This window comes from Mustela lutreola, chromosome X, assembly GCF_030435805.1.
Source record: "Mustela lutreola isolate mMusLut2 chromosome X, mMusLut2.pri, whole genome shotgun sequence".
NCBI classification, from domain to species: domain Eukaryota; kingdom Metazoa; phylum Chordata; class Mammalia; order Carnivora; family Mustelidae; genus Mustela; species Mustela lutreola.
The window spans coordinates 101686454-101707664 of NC_081308.1; the positions used below are offsets into that span (position 1 = coordinate 101686454).

General features: G+C 40.2%; 1 protein-coding gene across 2 annotated transcripts in view; it reads left to right on the forward strand.

Moving 5' to 3' along the window:
- Nucleotides 1-21211, forward strand: part of WDR44 (WD repeat domain 44) — an 88910-nt gene that overhangs the window by 46529 nt on the left and 21170 nt on the right. For both annotated transcript variants that reach the window (XM_059157121.1, XM_059157122.1), the window contains 6 exons: nucleotides 1976-2112; nucleotides 2876-2959; nucleotides 8618-8724; nucleotides 9488-9639; nucleotides 13683-13821; nucleotides 15098-15162. In XM_059157121.1, coding sequence (XP_059013104.1) covers nucleotides 1976-2112; nucleotides 2876-2959; nucleotides 8618-8724; nucleotides 9488-9639; nucleotides 13683-13821; nucleotides 15098-15162 — 684 coding nt within the window. The remainder of the gene's footprint in view (nucleotides 1-1975; nucleotides 2113-2875; nucleotides 2960-8617; nucleotides 8725-9487; nucleotides 9640-13682; nucleotides 13822-15097; nucleotides 15163-21211) is intronic.

Genomic DNA, 21211 nt, shown 5'->3' on the forward strand with positions numbered 1-21211 from the left:
GTTGTTTTTTTGGTTTTGTTTCTTTGTTTTTAAAGATTTTAGTTATTTATTTATTTGAGAGAGAGAGAGACAGAGATAGCAAATGGAGAGAGAGGAGCAGGCTCCCCACTGAGCAGGGAGCCTGACTCAAGGCTTAATCCCAGGACCCTGGGATCATGACCTGAATCAAAGGCAGACGCTTAACTGACTAAGCCACCCAGGTACCCCAGTTTTTGTTTTTTTAATATTTTGGAACTTGTAACTCTAACTTAAAACTACCTTTTTTATACCATTATGGGGTAGAAAAAATGTATTAAGAACAAAGACCAAATTTAATAGAGAGTGGGCTTAAAAAGAACTCGATGTTATAATTACATGTTTTTATACTTGCTGGGTGATAATACAGTGTTATACAGACTCAGTACTTACTTACCGTTAAAATTTAGTATATATTGATTGGCCAATTCTGAATAAAGTTTTTGAAGCAAAATCTTAGTTTTGTTTTGTTTTGTTTTGTTTTAAGATTTTTTTAAAGTAATCTCTACACGCAATGTAGTGCTCAGACTCAACCCCAATATTGAAGCTGCATGCTCCACCGACTAAACCAGCCATGCGCCCCAGTTTTCATTTCTTTTAAATGATACATTTAAAAAAATTATTGTACTTTGGAAAACAGTATGGCAGTTCCTCAAAACCTTAGACATTGAGTTACCATGATCCAGCAGCTTTACTCCTATGTATACACCAATAGAAATGAAAATATATGTCTACCCAGAAAAGGTACACAAGTGGGGTGCCTGGATGGCTCAGTCAAGTGTCTGCCTTTGGCTCAGGTCATGGTCCCAAGAGTCCTGCATAGGGCTCCCTGCTCAGCGGGGAGTTTCCCTCTCCTTCTGCCCTTCTTTCACCCCTTGTCTGAGCTTGTGTGCTCTCTCTCCTCCCCTCTCTGTTAGATAAATAAAATCTTTTTTTAAAAAGTACAAAAGTGGGGCGCCTGGGTGGCTCAGTGGGTTAAGCCGCTGCCTTCAGCTCAGGTCATGATCTCAGAGTCCTGGGATCGAGCCCCGCATCGGGCTCTCTGCTTGGCAGGGAGCCTGCTTCCTCCTCTCTGCCTGCCTCTCTGCCTGCCTCTCTGCCTGCTTGTGATCTCTGTCTGTCAAATAAATAAATAAAATCTTTTTAAAAAAATAAAAATAAATAAAAAATTAAAAAGTACAAAAGTATTTATAATAGCCAAGTGTGGAAACCACACAAGTGTTCATCGCCCATGAATGGACAAATAAAATGTGGTATATCCAGTCCACATGGACTGTTTTTTGGCAATTTAAAGGAATGAAGGGGCGCCTGGATGGCTCAGTTGTTAAGCGTCTGCCTTTGGTTCAGGACCTGGGATCAAGCCCCGCATCAGGCTCCCAGCTCAGCAGGGAGCCTGCTTTTCCATCTCCCACTCCTCCTGCTTATGTTCCCTCTTTCGCTGTGTCTCTCTCTGTCAAATTAATAAATAAAATCTTTTTAAAAAATTAAAAGGAATGAAGTTCTGACACATGCTGCAGTATGGACAAACCTTGAAAACATGGTGCTGAGTGAAAGAAGCCAATCACAAAAGACCACATACAGGATGACTTTACTTATATGAAATGTCTGGAATAGGCAAACCATAGAAACAAAGAGTAAAATACTCATTGCCAGGGGCGGGGAGGAGAAGGGAATGAGGTATGACATTTAATGAGTATGGCGTTTCTTTTCGACATAGTGGAAATACTCTTAAATAAAGTTGATTGTTGCACAACTTTGAATTTACTCAAAATCATTGAATTACACACTTTAAATGAGTACATTTTGCAGTGTATGGATTGTGTATCATGAAAAAAGTTAAAAATTACTGTACACAATACTGAATGTATCTAGAAAGTCCTTAGCTTAAATGTTTGAGGATTTTGAAGACTCAAAAAGATAATTAAATTATAGGTCCTCTTGGTGTTATTTTTTACCTCAGGAAATTTTAGCCAGTGTCATGATTAAGAACCTGGATACTGGAGAAGAAATACCTTTGAGTCTCGCGGAAGAGAAACTGCCAACAGGTATTAATCCTCTCACTCTACACATCATGAGAAGGACTAAGGAATATGTAAGGTATGGCCTATTGTTACTATTTATCATTCGTAGTATTTTAGAGTGTTGAAGATTTCTCTGTTAATGAACTACAACAGTTCCTAATTTGGTTTCACTCAGTCTTCTTTTTTTTAATTTGGGGATTAAAATAGAGTTAGTTAATTTATGTATTCAACATTGTTCTCTCTTAAGAGCATACAGTTACTTGGGGGAGAACAGTATATATCCCAAATCTCTTAGTATTTCGTTTCTCTTTTAAAATGACATTATTGAAGCATTTTGAGGGTAAAAAACCATGTGAAATGAAGACCTGGTTTCTGAAACCTAATTGTATTACAATTTTGTAATTGTATTATCTGTGTAGGTCAGAAAATGGCTTTAGAGTGAGGTGATTGACATTACTGTGAGATCTGTGTAGATCGAAGAAATGATTATTGTGAAAGGAAATCTTAATAAAGTGTAATACATGATGTACCTGAAGAGCAAAGAGGAAGCTAATTTGTCATTTTTGTGCAGCACGTTTTATCCAGCAAAAAGCCTTGTTGGTAGTAGGTTTTCCATAAGTTCCTAAATTGTTTTCACTTGCATTTGTACATTACATCATGCTTAACGATTCTGTTCTTTGATCTCTCAAGTCTTACATTCTCAGGATCATCATTAAAATTAAACTTAAAGTGTGTTAATGTAGTTTTATTCTGAGTACCTGAGTATATCGTATACATGGATTGTTGGGAGGTGTAGGGGAAATGGCTTCTTTTAAAATGACTTCTTCCCCTTCTTGTAGTAATGATGCAGCGCAGTCAGATGATGAAGAGAAGTTACAGTCTCAGACAACAGATACTGATGGTGGAAGGTTAAAACAGAAAACGTAAGTTACAATACATTCCTTTTTTTTATTTCACACATGAGTTATGGTACAACTCTTTATTTCAAGCATTTATTTAAAAAATATGTGACTTGCCATACTATTTTAAATCTGTTTTATCTAGTTTATATGTCCATTTGCCATCAGCGTTTCCTGTCCCCAGCCAAGGCATTAAGAGTTGTTCAAGGCTGTGTTGGTGGTCATTTCTATAATATCTGACAGATAGTAATAGATCAATAAATTTTGCATCATGCCTGCATTATTTTTCTGATGGTAGGTCCCAGAAGTGTTAGTAGAACATGATTGTTCTTGAAATTGCTTTTAAATCCTATTTGTTTTTCTAAACTCCACAATTTTTCCCAACTACTCCGTGTCCTAGTAAATTTCTTCCTCAATTTTAGTGACATCTGCAGTCTGTATAACTTACACTTAAATTTTACCTTTATGTTATCTTAAAGTGTTTTCTGAGTTTTTTAAATTTTTAAAAATATTTTATTATTTATTTATTTATCTATCTACCAGAGAGAGAGAGAGAGAGACAGCAAGAGAGGGAATATAAGCAGGGGGAGTGGGAGAGGGAGAAGCAAGCTTCCCACTGAACTGGGAGCCAGATGTGGGGCTCAATCCCAGGACCCTGGGATCATGACCAGAGGTGAGGGCAGACGCTTGACTAAGCTACCCAGGCGCCCCTCCTGAGTTTTTTTTTTTAAAGATTTTATTTATTTATTTGAGAGAAACAAACAGAGCATGAGTAGGGGGAGGGCAGAGGGAGAGGAAGAAGCAGACTCCCCGCATGAGCAGAGCGCAGGGCTCAATCCCAGGACCCCAGGGTCATGACCTGAGCCAAAGGCCAACCCTTAACCAACTGAGCTGTCAGGCACCCTGTTTTCTGACTTTTTTTTTTTTTTTTTTAAGATTTTATTTATTTGTCAGAGAGAGAGAGTAAAGCAGGGGGAGAAGCAGGCTACCCGCTGAGCAGGGAGCCCGATGTAGGACTCGATCCCAGAACCCTAAGATCATGACCCAAGGTGAAGGCACATGCTTAACCGACTGAGCCACCCAGGCGTTCCTGTTTCCTGACTTTGAAAAACAAGATAAATGGGTGCTAAATAACTAAATCATATGTTGCAAAAGGATTGTAATCATGACATCCTTCTGATTTCCTTACAAACATCCAGCAGAAATGGTGGGCATATAGATTTTGCTTGACTATACACTGGTCATTTATTTGACAGTAATTCCCCAAAGCAAATTCTCCACTATACTGATCTTTGCCTAGTGTGGGAAGTGTATCAATGAAACCACTGGGAATTCTTATAAAAGATCTACCCACAATACAGGTGTATAGATGAAACCTCAGAGATCTGGAGCTCGGCTGTCCAGCAGTGGCAACTATCAGAAATCAGAATTATGAATGATTAAAGAGATAGGTAAACACCTAGGAGAACTGTCACTTATTCCATGCATTAAAGCTCATTCTTTTTCTTCTTTTTTTAAGTCCTGCATGAGGCTTGAACTCAAAACCCCGAGACCAAGACCTAAGTTGAGAGCATGAATTCGTTAACCCATTGAGCCACCCCGGCACCCTGGCTTATTATTTTTCTAAAAGAAAAGCTCTTTAGGTTTATTCAAAGCCATTATACTTACTTTTTACATAATTTTTTAAAAATCTGGTCATCTGGTATCTGAGGTCAAAGCAAAATAGAAGTAGCAAACTGTGACAACGTGTAAGTCGACACATAAGAATGTCAGGTAATATTTTGATCACACGAAGGGAATCCAGAAAATGATAAAAGGACTCATTACATAGAATAGCAATTCCATATGTTACTGCTTTCAACTTTTTCTCAACACACACAAAACACGGTAATAGTTCCTCTGAACACTGGGCAAGCTAATGAATCTGCTAATGGCCAGAGGAGTCTGCCCAGGGTTCTGGCTTCCCTGGATCCTGCTCTGTCACCTTGAAGGCTGAGGGGGAGCTAATATTATGGCCCACTTACAATCCATATGAAAGGCCCTGGCTATATTAAAAGTGAAGGTGGTATTTGGCTGTTTTTAATAAGGAAAGCAATTTATCAAACATTGAGTGCCATTGAAGAAGTCACAAAAACACACATTTTAGAAATGTTCTCATCCAAAATGATTAAAATATGCTTTCTTGCCTAAATAGTAGTAAATCTATTATTATCCAGAAAATATAATTTCTGAGTTATAGGTAGCAGAGAACTTATAATGATTTTTTTAAAAAAGATTTTATTTATTCATTTGAGAGAATGCATGAGAGAGCGAGCGAGTGAGAGAAGGTGAGAGAACACAAGCAGCGAGAGGGGCAGAGGGAGAAGCAAGCTCCCTGCTAAGCAGGGAGCCTGATGTGGGGCTCGATCCCAGGACTCCAGGATCACGACGTGAGCTGAAGGCAGATGCTTAACTGACCGACCAAGCCACCCAGGAGCCCTATGATTTTTTTTTGCAAGAGAGATTGAGAGCACACATGCAAGTGGCGGGGTGGGGGTTGTTAGGGGAGGGCAGAGGGAGAGAGAGGGCATGGAGCCTGATGTGGGGTTAGATCTCATGATTCTGAGATAAAATCAAGAGTTGGACACTTAACCCGCTGTGCTACCCAGGCACCCCCTTATAGTAGTTTTAAAAATGGTTTATCATCTGTGTTTTCTTATTATCAAAACTAAAACAGAGACACCTGGCCGGGCTGGCTCAGTCAGTGGAGCTGCAACTCTTGATCTCAGGTTTGTGAGTATAAGCCCCATGCCAGGTGTAGAGATTACTTTAACAACAAGAACAGAAAAACTAATACAGAAATACGGAAAATGAGGGTCTCATACTCTCACCCCCAGAAATAACCAGTGTTAATTAAATAATTACGTGTATTCTCCACAGAATTTTTTTTTTCCTCACAAAAGTAGAATTAATACTGTGCCTGTAGTTTGTTGGCTCGCTTTTTCTTTTTTGCAACCCCCACCCCCTGCTTTATTTTAAAGTAAACTCCATGACCAACGTGGTGCTTGAACTCACAACCCTGAGATCAAGAGCCACATGCTCTGCTGACTGAGCCAGCCAGGTGCCCTGTCAGCTTGTTTTTGTTTTTGTTTTTTAATTTTTATTATTTTATTTATTTATTTTAAAAGAGTGATTTTATTTATTTGACAGAGAATGAGAGAGCACAAGCAGGGGTAGCAGCAGAGGGAGCAGGAGAAGCAGGCTCCCTGCTCAGCAGGGAGCCTGATGGGAGGCTTGATCCCAGGATTCCAGGATCATGACCTGAGCCAAAGGCAATCACTTAACCATCAGAGCCATCCACATGCCCCAAGCTTGCTTTTTTAAGAATATGTGATACATAATGTACATCTTTTCATACCAGTATCAACAGTAAATATATTATAGCCTTTCTGTCAGGCAGACATGGGAGTTCAGTGCTGTAAATATAATAGTTAAGACAGTAGTAGTCTCTGCCCTCCTAGAGCTTCCAGTTAAATAGGAGAAATACATAATTGCAATAAAAGAAATACATGGGGTACTCTTGGCATACAAAACAGGAAAACCTGCTCTGAAGAGTCAAGGAGGGCTTTTCTGAGAAATCATGTTTGGTCTGAGTCCTAATAGATGAGTAGAAATTAGCCAGGGGAGGAATGTTCCAGGCAGAAATAACATGTGCATTGGCCCTGAGGTGACTTGAGAGCTCAGTACTACGGAAGAACTGAGGTTTGCCTCATTTATTTTATTGCATTCCATTTTGAGAATATACTGGCGTTTATTTACACATTGCTCTGTTAATGAAAAATCAGTTTGTCTCTACTTTTTATGCTTTTTTCCCTACTCTTTACACTTTGTAAATAATGCTGCAGTGAACATCTTTGTATATATAGCTTAGCAGCTTAATCAGGTAGTATCCTTTAATATCATGAACCCCCATGAATTGGTAAAAATTCCCTCCTATAAATTCTGTTTTGGTTTTAGAGATCATGTATATACTGTGTTTTTTATGATCTTAATATATGAAATTGGAGACTGAGATTATTAGAAAAGCAATAAGTAAGTCCTATTTATAGAAGCTTGAGATGCATCCTTGCATTACCTTGTGTTTGGGAATACTTCCCGGGAAAGCTCAACCTAACTGTATTGCACGCAAATACCCAAACTGAAAGAGAAGAAACAGACGGCCATTGTAGGGTACCAAACATTTTATTCTGTAAGTAAATACCTCTTTATAGTTTCTTTCTTTCTGTCTTTTTTTTAAGATTTTATTTTTAAGTATTCCCTATACCCAAGATGGGGCTCAGACTCAGAACCCCAAGATCAAGAGTCACGTGCTCTTCTGACTGAGCCAGCCAGGCATCCCTATAGTTTTTTTATGGGTAGAAATGTGGTTTTAAGGATTACTCTTTTTTTTTTTTTTTAAAGATTTTATTTATTTATTTGACAGAGAGAAATCACAAGTAGACGGAGAGGCAGGCAGAGAGAGAGAGGGAAGCAGGCTCCCTGCCAAGCAGAGAGCCCGATGCGGGACTCGATCCCAGGACCCTGAGATCATGACCTGAGCCGAAGGCTGTGGCTTAACCCACTGAGCCACCCAGGCGCCCGTCCTTTTTTTTTTTTTTAAGATTTATTTACTTATTTTAGGAGGGAAAAGAGCTGGCACTCACAGTGGGCCGGGGAGGGGCCAAGGGAGAGGAGAAGCATCTCAAGGAGACTTGATGCTGAGCTCAGAGGCCAAAGTGGGACTCAGTATCATGACCGGAGATCATGACCTAAGCTGAAACCAAGATTCAGACATTCAACCAACTGAGCCACCCAGGCACCCCAAGGATTATTCCTCTTTAAAGCAGTCTTCTCAAAGACATTCTCATTGCAGATTAATGGCCTGACCTGAGACACTCTAAATCATATGATCTGCAGATGGGTCTCAGGTTCCTATGCTTTAAACACTCCCCTCCCACCCCATCCCCACCAATTTTTTATTCACCGTTGAAAGCCAGTATTTGAGGAGTGCCTGGGTGGTTCGGTCAGTTAAACGTTAGACTCCTGATTTCAGCTCATGTCATGATCTCAAGGTTGTGAGATCAAGCCCCTTGCTGGGGAAGGAACCTGCTTGGGATTCTCTCTCTCCCCCTCTTCTTGTGACCCCTAACCTTTGCTTGAGCTCTTTCTCTCCCAAAGAAAGAAAGAGGGGGGAAAAGGGAAGGAAGAAGGGAAGAAAAGAAAAGAAGGAAAACCAGTGCTTTAGAGTATATGATGCTGTACATCCAGAAGTGTCTGTATTTTCTTTGTAGCCATATTGACTTGAATGTATTTATTCCATAGAACAAAGGATACAGGAATTCAAAGACCTATTTTTTATGTTAAAAGGAGTTATTTCAAAATAATACACTATTCTTGTGGCCGTTATGAAATTATCTGTGAATTATTGAGCTTTTACAGTTAGTTAATAATTTTGGTTTTGGGGATCACCTGGGTGGCTCAGTTGGGTAGGTGTTCATGATCTCAGGATCCTGAGATGAAGCCCTGGGTCAGGCTTCTTGCCAGCAGGGAGTCTGCTTGTCCCTCCCCAGTGCCCCTCTCTCTGCTCATGAGCTTGCTCTCTCTCAAATAAATAGGTAAAATCTTTTTAAAAAAATAATTTTGGTTTTTTGTATTTTTGGTAAGGACTCAACTAAAGAAGTTCTTAGGAAAATCAGTAAAGAGAGCAAAGCACCTTGCAGAGGAATATGGTGAACGTGCTGTGAATAAAGTTAAAAGTGTTAGAGATGAAGGTAAGTGAAATAGAACATTGCAAGTGAATATTTAATTGATTTGTAATCATCCAAAGTTAGTCTATAATTTATAAGAGGCATTCTTCTTACTGAAATTAAGAAACCTTGGTAGCAGACATCTTAGCATTTCAGTAAATCATGTTATTCTAGGTATCACTTATCTTTATGAGCAGGAAGAAAAATAAATTTGTTCGTCTTGAACATGAATTTGTACATACTTTGTAAGTATGGCAACCTGGAAGAGATGAGTGTTCATTATTCAGTTGTAAATTAGTTTTGTAAGGTTAGTTTTTATAAATATTTTCCAAAATTTGGAAAATTTTCTAAATTTGTACAGATTTTCACTTCCTGTGTCATTTGTTGTAATTGTACTCATTTATTTTATTTAATAAACACTAATACAGTAATTATTTTGTGCTAGACACTGTTCTAAGCACTTGGTACTATATTCATTCATTTACCCTTCATAAAAACCCTGTGAGGTAAATACTATTATTATCTCCATTTTACAGATGAGAAAACCAAGGCACAAAAAGGTCCAGTGCTTTGGCTATGGTCACACAGAAAATAAATGACAGAGCTGGATTTGGACCCAGACAGTCTGGCATGAGATCCTGTGCTCTTAACTAATAAGCTATTTAGTAATAGACTGATACTGTTTTTCCATTTAATAAATTTTCTTGGTTAACAGTAGAGTGAAAATCTTGATAGTAACTTTATCTACATTAGCCACTGATGATTTCTGTATTGCCTTTCTATTCAGTGTTTCATACTGATCAAGATGATCCTTCATCAAGTGATGATGAGGGAATGCCATATACAAGACCAGTCAAATTCAAAGCAGCACATGGTTTCAAAGGACCTTATGATTTTGATCAGATCAAAGTGGTGCAAGATCTTAGTGGTGAACATATGGTAAGCAGTCTTTATATTTTTCAGGATTGATTCTGTTTTCATTGAGAGAAGTACTTTGGCTTCTATAAAGCCAATCTCTTATGTACATAATTTTGCTAACCTGATTCAAGGAAAGTAAATTAATATTAATAATGATTTAATGCCTAGGTAATGCAGAGTCTGTCTCTGGATTATTGTTTAAGAACTGAAAGGTTTTTTAAATTATTTTTAAAGATTTTATTATTTATTTATTTGAGAGAGAGAGAGAGAGGATGAGAGGGAGAAGGTCAGAGGGAGAAACAGACTCCTCGTGGAGCTGGGAGCCCGATGCGGGACTCAATCCTGGGACTCCAGGATCATGACCTGAGCTGAAGGCAGCAGCTCAACCAACTGAGCCACCCAGGTGCCCCAGGTTTTTTAAATTTTTATTTAAATTTTAGTTCATGCAGTGCAGTACTGGTTTCAGGAGTAGAATTCAATAATTCATTACTTATATACAATACCCAGTGCTCATCAAAGCAAGTGCCCTCCTTAATACTCATCTAGCCCATCCCCCCTCCACCTCCCTCTGTCAATCTTCAATTTGTTCTCTATTGTGAGGAGTCTCTTACGGTTTGGGGCACCTGGCTGGCTAAGTCAGTTGAGCGTCTGACTCTTGTTTTCAGCTCAGGTCATGATCTCGAGTTTTGGGATTGAGTCCCTTGCTGAGCTTTGTGTTCAGCAGGGAGTCTGCTTGAGATTCCCTCTGTTTCCTTCTCTCTCAGCCCCTCTCTCCACTTGTGCGTGCATGCGCTCGCTCTCTCTCTCTCTCTCTCTTGCTCTCGCTCTCTGTCTCTAAAATGAATGGATAAATCCTTAAAAAGAAGAGTCTCTTATGGTTTGTGTCCCCCCACCCCCGCAACTTCCCTACTGTTCATCTGTTTTGTTTTTTAAATTCCACATATGGGGGCATCTGGGTGGCTCAGTCGTTTCAGTGGCTGTGTTGGGCTCAGGTCATGATCCTAGAGTCCTGGGATTGGACCCCACATCAGACTCCTTGTTCAGTGGGGACTCTGCTTCTCCCTCCCCCTTCTCTTGTGCTTGCACCTGTTCTCTCTCTCTCTCTCTCTCTCCCCCCCTCAAATAAATACAAATAAAATCTTAAAAAATTAAATTCCACATATGAGTGTGAAATCATATGGTATTTGTCTTTCTCAGATTGACTTACTTTTACTTAGGATAATACATTCTGGCTCCATCCACGTCATTACAAATGGCAAGATATCATTTTTTCTGATGACTGAGTAGTATCCCATTGTATATATGTATATACCACATCTTCTTTTATCGTTCATCAGTCAGTGGACATTTCAGCTCTCTCCATAGGCTGTTGTTGATAATGCTGCTGTAAACATCGGGGTGTAAAAACCCTTCAAATCTCTATTTTTGTTTCCTTTGGATAAATACTTAGTAGTATACTTGCTGGATTATAGGGTAGTTTTATTTTTAGTTTTTTGAGGAACCTCCATATTGCTCTCTGGAGTGGCTCCACCAGTTTGCATTCCCACCAACAGTGCAAGAGGGCTGCCCTTTCTCCACATCCTTGCCAACACCTTTTGGCCATTCTGACAGGTGTGAGATGGTATGTCAACATGGTTTTGATTTATATTTCCCTGATGATGAGCGACGTTGAACTTCTTTTTATGGGTCTATTAGCATCTGGATATCTTCTATGGAAAAATGTCTATTCCTGTCTTTTGCCCATTTTTTAACTGTGTTATTTGTTTGTTGGGTGTTGAGTTTGATAAGTTCTTTATTTTGGATACTAACACTTTATCAGATATGTTGCTTGCAGGGTGCCTGGCTGGCTCAGTCGTTAAGCCTCTGCCTTCGGCTCAGGTCATGATCCCAGGGTCCTGGGGTCAAGCCTCACATGGGGCTCCCTGCTTCACAGGAAGCCTGTTCTCCCTCTCCAACTCTCCCTGCTTGTGTTCCCTCTCTGGCTGTGTCTCTCTGTCAAATAAATAAAATCTTTTAAAAAATTTAAAAGATATGTTGCTTGCAACTATCAAGAAGTGAAAGTTTTTGTTTTTAAAGATTTTACTTATTTGAGAGAGAGAGAGCATGAGCAGGGGGAGGGGGCAGAGAGAGAGGGACAAGGAGACTGTGCTGAGCAGGGAGCCCAATGCTGGGCTTGATCCCAGGACCCTGAGATCGTGATCAGAGCCGAAGTCAGACACATAACCAACTGAGCCACCCAGGCGCCCCTTAAGAAGTGAAATTTTTTGAATAAGTAAACTCTAGTCCCATATCATGAAGAAAGCTATGTAAAGGTACCAGACTTTAAAGGAGTTAAATTTGCAGGGTGGTCTGTGTCTTTGGAAACCATTTAAAATGTTCCCAGGGTATATTTTTAAAAGATTTTATTTATCGAGAGAGAGAGAACGAGTGAGCAGGGGGAGGAGCAGAGTGAGAGGAACGAGCAGATGCCATACTGAGCCCAGGAACCGATATGGGGCTCGATCTCACGACCAGAAGATCATGACCTGAGCCGAAATTGAGTTGGATGCTTAACTGACTGAGGCACCCAGACGCCCCTTCCTGGGTGTATTTTAAATAATGAACACAAATACTGCAGTAGGTTCGTGTATTTTGTAAAATGGCAGCTAAAACCAGGAGACATAGGTGTAAGTTTTCTACCAGAGTTAAAATGTACGAAAGTGGGGATAAAGTGCACAAGTGATATTGTAGTTATATCCCTTAAAAATGCCAGGAACACAGGGAAGCCGGTAATAAACTGCTGGACGGGACGATGATGCTGTCAGTCTTTGATCAGGGAATCTATTTTTCTATTTAGATTTTAAATCCAAGATGTGATTTAACTGGAAAGAAGCAACCATAAACACATCAGATGGCAGCCAGATTGGAATTTAAACTTCAGTGCTTATGATCTCCACATAAAATATTTGATTTGATTATAGTAACTTCCTTAAGGAACTGATGAACTTCCTTGTACTGTTTTGATTCACTTTCATTATTTCCAGTTTTAAGTAAAGTCTCATTGTAGTAGGTTCCCAATAACAAATTTCTTAATATGCTTGCATTTTATGGAAATGAATGTTATTTCATTATATGAACTATTGCCTCTAACTTGGATAATCTTTTTTTTCAAGTTTATATTTATTTTTAAGTAATCTCTACACCCAACATAGGGCTCAAACTCATGACCTAGAGACCAAGAGTTGCATGGTCTCCCAACCCAGCAGGCACCCCTAAGTTAGATAATCTTTTTGATCTGCATACATATGTGTTGTAATAGGAGTTCAAACAACATTTGTTGTAATAGCATTTGGCTTTTCCAAGTTAAGGGTTCATGTTCTTAAATCATGCCTCCTCCACCTCCCAACACATACCCACACACTTCCCTATTGCTAGCAGTTTCTGGGAATTCTAACCGTACACTGTAAAATCTTGTTTCTGGGGGAAAAACAGGTTGAGATCACACCATTCCAACACTTGCAAATGCCCAGTGCCACAAGGGTCACTGCTAACATGGGCCTGTTTTTCCCTCAGCCTTGGTCAAGGGTATTAGTTGCATCTTGAGGGCTCTGCCTCCTCCAGTGCCACTCCCTCTTCTGTTCAGCTAGGAGACTGAAATCCCCAACTAGGATTTCTGTTTTTACAATTATTTATGGCCTCCTCAGAACTCCGTTTCCATTAATTTGTAGACAAAGCTTGGGGCTTTGAACTTGTTAGTTTAGATTACAGTAAACTGCTATCTTATCCTACTTTTCTCTTAGAAGTTGCTCTTTGTGCTGTTGTGTCATCATTGAATTGTTGGCCTTAAGTGGTATTAGTAATATGAGGATTATCTTAGTATCATTTGGAATAATTCTTTACTTTGGCTTTAAAATAATGTTTCAACTCTTAGGGGTGCCTGCTTGCTCAGTCGGTAGAGTATGCAACTCTTGATCTTGGACTTGTAAATTCAAGCCCCACATTGGGTGTAGAGATTACTTAAAAATAAAATCTTAAATGTTTCAACTTCTAAAGAAATAACTCTGAACCTTTCTTTGTTTTTATAGGGAGCTGTTTGGACCATGAAATTTTCTCACTGTGGCCGATTACTTGCCTCAGCTGGACAAGACAATGTAGTGAGAATATGGGCTTTAAAAAATGCTTTTGACTATTTCAACAATATGCGAATGAAATACAATACCGAAGGTATTTTTTATTTACTGTGGGCCTTAAAACTCTAGAGATACCTGGTATTTTTACATTTTAGGTATAATAATGCCCTCTTCTCTGACAACCGTTTGCAGCAACCACTATTTTTAATAGTGGCCACAAACCTAAAAGAACAGAAGTCAACACTGAAAAAGCGTCTGAATCCCATGGAAAACGCTACCATAGAGCTTTTGACTTTATCCCATTTGAAGTATTGTGCAGAGTTTAATTCATCAGCTATTGAGAACAAAGTTGCTTGGTTTCTCCTGACAACTTTTAGTTCTCTCCTGGGTTTAAAAGTGAAATAACCTGATTAATTTAGAAAAGGAATGAGAATAATAATATCCATCCAGTAAGGAAAGAAAAAAGGAGACCCAGCCATGAAAAGGAAATATGATTTGTCAGTACATCAGAGGTATATGAAAAAAGGTTAAATGGCAGAGAGAAACTTCAGAATGTGATGTGTGTACACCATGAGTACAACTATATAAAATATTTCTGTATATTGGTAACTTACCAGGAAAGCATGTAGATCTGGTGTAGGTAAGAGCTTTATGTTTATGGGATTTTTTTTCTTATAATTATTTAACTACAATAAATTTTCTCCACAAACCCCTCCCTTCCACTCCCATCCTCGCCCTAGCCCACTAAGACTGAAACCAAGAGGATAAGGGATGGGAGAAAGGAGAATAGGTGGCCGGCCATGGGCTGGAGGATAGGAGTTCGCTGTGTGAGAGAAGGCATATTTAAAGCACCGATTGAGGAACATAGAAATCTAGGGAGATCCACTAAACTGGCAAATGATCCGTGTATACTTTAGTGGCCCTATGGGTATTGCTTGCATTATAATACATAATTGAAGATGAAATTGGGTTGGCAAAAAGTTAAACTATGTTTACAATACATTTTTTTTATTGCCCTGCCTGGAGCAGACAGACTGTTCCAGCGGCCCTTGCGACTTCTACCACCCCAGACCCTTTGTGTCCCTTTATTGTTCATCTTGTTTGTATTCACTATGAATAATGAAGATTTAATAATATTTTATTAAATAGATGATATGGTTATTCTAGATTTTATGATAAAAATGATAAAACCTATTATTTTGGTGCCCAGAGAATTAATACTTCACTTATTTAGAAAATGTGTTTTTTCAGAATGTTACATTCTATGACTATTAATTAGGTGTTCATGTGTCATTATTTCTGATTGATGTGTGTGTGTGTGTGTGTGTGTGTATGTACATGCCTGTTTATAATTATTATTTTGTTTTTAGGACGTGTATCTCCGTCACCTTCTCAGGAAAGTCTGAATTCATCAAAGTCTGATACAGATACAGGGGTATGTTCTGTATTTTATGGTTACTCTTGTTAAGTACTATAATTTGATTTATTTACCATGAACTACCTTGTTGTCTGTCAGAAATTACAGTTACATGAAAACAGTTAATTAAGATAAGTTATAGACAAGAGTTTCTTCTGTTAGAAGTGGTAAATGAAAAATTGTTTCGTACAGTGCATGATACTACTTCAGCGACCAAACTACTAATACAAACTTAATAAACAAAATCCCCTCCCCTCAAATCCATGTTACAATTTTAAAAAATATTGGATACTGAATAAGGAGTGATGGAGGAAAGAGAAAAAGTACAGAAATATTTTAATTTTTCCATCTTCTTGGTTTAATAAATGCTTCAACACAGTTTCAGGTAGTTTAAAATATTTGTTGTGGTCTGATAGCTGGAAGGTTAAATATAACCAATATTACACCTAAAAAGCAAACTGGAGAATATTATTCTAAGCTGTCCCTTGTGCTTCTTGTGTATTGACCTAGACAAGGGTGATGTAAAACAAAGAACCTAAAATGTCTACCTGCTCAACAGTATTTTCCTGAAATTTCACTGTCTTTATAGTATTTGACACTAATGTTTCCATACTCTAAACACATTCCTCTCAGCTTTCAAAGGTTCTATTTTTCCTTGTTCTCTTCCTACACCCTTGCTGTCTCTTCCTCTTTCTCTCACTCAAATGATGCTGTTTTTCAGAGTTGTGTCCTTGGCCATCCTTGTCTGACATACTCATTTGTTGCCTCCAGACCTGAATTGGCTTTTACCTTCATAATTCTTGTTGCCTTTGAGAATAGCTGATTTCTAAACAAACAGAAGATCTTACTGGGCATGCTACTCTTTTCATGTAACAGTGTGTGTAGGATCTCTCCATCGGTGTACTCACCGTGCACACTGGCTGAAAGGTCTAAAACTAAACTCCCTCAACAAATGTTTTTTGAGTGCCTGTTAATGTGCCAGATACTGCTAGATTGTGCAAAGTCAAATGAGACATAGTCTCTGCCTGGGGACTGTGGTGACTGGTGAAGTCAGTGTATCCACAATTCTAGTATTGGATGGGAATATTCTACAGAAGGTACTACACAAGTACAGGAGTTTTAGTTATCCCAACACATCAGAGCGTGAGGAAAGTCTTCCTGGAGGCATTGTGTGTGAGCCAGGAGTTCGCTGTGTGAGAGAAGGCAGCAGCGCGTGGGAGTGATCAGCTAGTGCAGAGGCCTGGAGGCAGAGACGGCCCAGCAGGGTAAGGGTGCTGCCGGAAGTTCCAGGTGGCTGGAGCCAAGCGGGCGCGTGTGAGAGTTGGAGGATTTTCAGTGGTCCTTTGTGTTAAACCAGGAAGTTCGGACTTTGTCCTATAAACTGCGGGGGAATGGGAAGGGGCTTTCAGGGGCTTCAATCAGGAGCTTAATTAAAATATTAAGATTTTTGTTTCCGGGAGCGCTTTCTGGTAAATACTGTAAAGGATCAGCTAGAATGGGGGCTCCAGGCTAGAGACCAGGAAGACTGCTTCAGAGGGTATTAACCCAGGAGAGAAACAGTACTTTGATTATGAAGCAGTGAGTCTAGAAACCATAATGATGAGCTGAATTTGAGAGACTGTGGAAGAGATAGGATCTCTGGCACTTGGTGACCGGCTCGCTGGGTTGGCGGGTGAATAGTTTAGGAAGATTCCCAGCTGTCTGGCTTGAGTAACTGGCTAGATGTTAATGTTCACTCATGGAAATATTTTTATTACCTACCCAGAACCCTGCTTCCCTCTTTGAGTCTTTAATGGCATCACCATCCATAAGTTACTTTTTTAACGTTGTCAGAAGATACTCCATTATGTTCTTCCTTACCCAGATACCAAATGAGTTACAAATTTCTATCCACTCTGCCTCCATTTACAAATGCCTGTGGAATCTGTTCGCTCATTCTCTGTTGTCACTCACATTATCTAGGCCTTCATCATTCATTGAAATGTTTGCTGTAGCTTCCTAATTGCTTTTTCTGTCTCCGGTCTCTACGCAATTAAATTTTCTGTACTGCCACCAGCTTTTTTTCAAAATCCCAATCTGATGCCATTTTGTGGTTTAAAATCTTTTGATGCCTCCTTGTCACCTGCAGAATAAGGCCCTTCCTGATACTGCCTCATCTTACCCTTTTAAAAAAAATTTATGATAGCAAGTGCAATTTTTTTTTTAAGATTTTATTTATTTATCAGAGAGAGAGAGCGAGCACAGGCAGACAGAGGCAGAGGGAGAAGCAGGCTCCCCGCCGAGCAAGGAGCCCGATGCGGGACTCGATCCCAGGATGCTGGGATCATGACCTGAGCTGAAGGCAGCTGCTTAACCAACTAAGCCACCCAGGCGTCCCAGCAAGTGCAATTTTTAAAAAAAGATTTTACCTATTTGAGAGTGAGAAAGAAAGAGCATGAACGGGGGAGGGGCAGAGGGAGAGGCAGACTCCCCGCTGAGCAGGGAGCCTAATGTGGGGCTCGATCCCAGGACCCCAGGATTATGACCTGAGCTGAAGTCAGAGGCTTAACTGACTGAGCCACCCATGAGTCCCCTCATGTTACCTTTTTAACTCTGTTCTAATTCCCTGCTGCCTTTGCCCCGTACTCACCATGCTGGACATGGGTCTGTACCCTAGCCATTCTTTTACTTTGCTGCCTTTGTCCATGCTATTTGCTTTGCCCTGAGTGCCCTTCTTTTCTCACTGCCCTCCCTTTTCTCACTGGTCAGAGCCCTATTCATCCTTCAAGATTCAGTTCAAAAAAAAGAAAAAGGATATGGTTCAAATATCTTATCGTCTCTTAATATTTTCCCTGAATCAGGCAGGGAGAATTGTTCCTCATTTTTATTCCGACAGAATGTTATGGGTATTTTGACACTGATATTACTTACCATGTCTTCTTTGGCAGTTTGTCTCACTGGCTAGCCTCTGGGCTGATTTAAGGCAAAAAACTATACTTCACAGATCTTAGTGTCCTTGGAACCTAACCCCATGCCTGACTGTAGTGCCCCTGAATCAGCGTGGAACTCCTCCTTCTGTGCCTTTGTTCCTATCTCCTTATCTGGAGGCCTGTAATCTCCTTTCTTTCTGTTCGAAGCTTGCTGTTCTTCAAGGCCCACTTCCTCCATAAAGCCTTCATTGACTAATGTAGCAGTAAAAATTTTAACCACTTTGCTTTGGGGGAAAGGTTTTGCTTTTATTAGTTTAATTCACTGTAAAGCTTCCAGGCATTGATGATTATTAAAAACCGGAACTATTTGTCCCAACATGTATTAAGCTTATTTCAGCAATCCTACTAACAGGTCATTTTATGTATTTTTTTGCAAAGATTTTATTTATTTATTTGACAGAGAGAGAGGGAGATCACAAGTACACAGAGAGGCAGGCAGAGAGAAGAGGAAGCAGGCTCTCCCCACTGAGCAGAGAGCCCGATGTGGGACTCGATCCCAGGACCCTGAGATCATGACCTGAGCTGAAGACAGAGGCTTAACCCACTGAGCCACCCAGGCGCCCCGATCATTTTATGTATTTTTAATTTTTTTTTAAAGCTTTTACTTGGGGCGCCTGGGTGGCTCAGTGGGTTAAGCCGCTGCCTTCGGCTCAGGTCATGATCTCAGGGTCCTGGGATCGAGTCCCGCATCGGGCTCTCTGCTCAGCAGGGAGCCTGCTTCCTTCTCTCTCTCTCTGCCTGCCTCTCAATGTACTTGTAATTTCTCTCTGTCAAATAAATAAATAAAATCTTTAAAAAAAAAGCTTTTACTTATTTATTTGACAGAGATCACAAGTAGGCAGAGACACAGATAGAGAGAGAGCGGGGTTGGGGGGGAAGCAAGCTCCCTGCTGAGCAGAGAGCCCGATGCGGGGCTCGATCCCAGAACCCCGGGATCATGCCCCGAGCCGAAGGCAGAGGCTTTAACCCACTAAGCCACCCAGGCGCCCCGATTTTATGTAATTTTAAAGATTTTATTTATTACTTATTTTAGAGAGAGAGCACAAGTTGGGGGTAGGAGCGGAGGAACAGGGAGAAAGAGAATACTAAACCAGCTCTGAGCTGAGCTCCGAGGCTTCAATCCCAGGACCCTGAGATCATGACCTGAGGTGAAATCAAGAGTTGGAAGTTCAACTGACTAAGCCAGCCAGGCTCCCTCCTACTGAACAGATCCTTAACTATGTCTATCTACCCCACTTCATCCCTGCAAAAAGCCTAAGTAACTTCCCATCTTGTTTGAATACAGGCCTTTTATTATTTTTTTAAAGATTCATCTATTTGAGAAAGCGAGAGTACAAGCCTGTGGGGTGTGGTGGGGCAGAGGGAGAGGGAGAAAGAAACTCCAGCAGATTGCATGCTGAGCACCAGAGCCCAATGCGGGGTTTGATCTCACGACTCTGAGACCACAACCGGAGCCAAAAATAAGAATCGGACGCTCAGCCACCTGTGTCAACTGGGCACCCCAAATACAGGCCTTTTAAATGAGGAGCATAACAGTTCTTTGGCACAAAAAGTAGTGACCCCCCCCGTATTACTGAGCTTTTTTCCTGTAGTAGTTGAGAATCATTTATATCTGTTGTTTCCAAGAGTAGATTTATTTCTTTCGCTTCTGTCATTTTGATTGGGGATGGTTAGAAGAGCCCTGTATTTCATATGCCTTTGGATTATGGTACCTGCTGTGTTATCTGGGAACCTAGTGCTAGCTATAATGAGGGGTGGTATGTACAGTGTAGTTTATTCATTTATTAATTTTCCTGATGTGTGTGTGCTTTTTTTCTTTTCTCATGATAGTGATGTATTTATCTCTTTTTAACTATATCCTCACTCTTGTTAGCACTCATGTAAAATAGAGTACCTGAAAGTGTACCTATAGTACTGTAGAGTGGCACACCCAAGATCCCTAACTTATTCATTGGTCACGCCAAGCCTAGAATTCTGCCTGCTGTGCTCTCTATTCCTACTGATTTCCAAAAGTAGCTCAGTGCATGTATGCAAGAAAGGAAGAGGGCCTGCCTAGCTTGCTCCATTATGGTAGATTTGTAAAATTTCTGCTGGAAACTAGAAGTTGTAACTATGCTGTTAACCTAGGAATTGGCACTTTGCTCAGGTTCGATCTGTGTTGGGTGTGCTTGACTAGTGGAAACATCAGTATGGGTGCCTCAGCATTTCACTGCTGCTCGGAATTCTTGAGAGAAGATTATAGGGAGAGAAAAAATTTGCTCTACTCTCTTGGGTTCCACAGCAATGATTTTGCAGCTGAGATCCATGAATAACCTGACAAAAGACAGATTCACAGGAGAAACAGTTTACTATGTATGTGTGTATATAGACACACACACACACCCACACACACACACACACACACACACACACACTATATGGAGGCCTTCATAGAAAACTTCTGAATGCAAAAAAAAAAAGAAAGAAAGAAAGAAAGAAAAATACTGAATGCCTAAAGAGGCAGTTAGACCCAGGGGTTTATATATAATTTTAATAAAGAATGATAAGTTTGTTGAGAAGTGACAAGAAAAAGAGGGGCGGTAGGCATTAAGGGCAGTATATTGTGACCAGGTAAAAATATTGGGGGAAACTAATGGAGGATAATAATTACTTAGTACTATCTCCAGAGGCAAGATTATTTTCCCCTTCCTGGCAAGGAAGAGGTAAAGGGGACACACCTTCACAAAGAGAATTTCATGCCCTGCTTTCAGGTAGAAGTAGGGAGGGCAAGGACTTTTTCTTGTGTCTGCTTATTCTCAGTTGCCTTCAGCCCAAAATGATCTTTATGCAAAGGGAATATTTTGGGGTGACATAGTCTGGTCTCCTTCAAGATTATTAGGATCTAAAACTTGGATGAAAGGAGTCAACTATAAGGCGCTGAGGTAATTTTTGTGAAATTGTACATGTGCAACATTTTATTTAAAAAATATGTATTGATGGGGCACCTGGGTGGCTCGGGGTCGTTAAGTGGCTGCTTTCAGCTCAGGTCCTGATCCCAGTGTCCTGGGATCCTTGCTCTGCGGGAGGCCTGCTTCTCCCTTTCCCACTCCCCCGCTTGT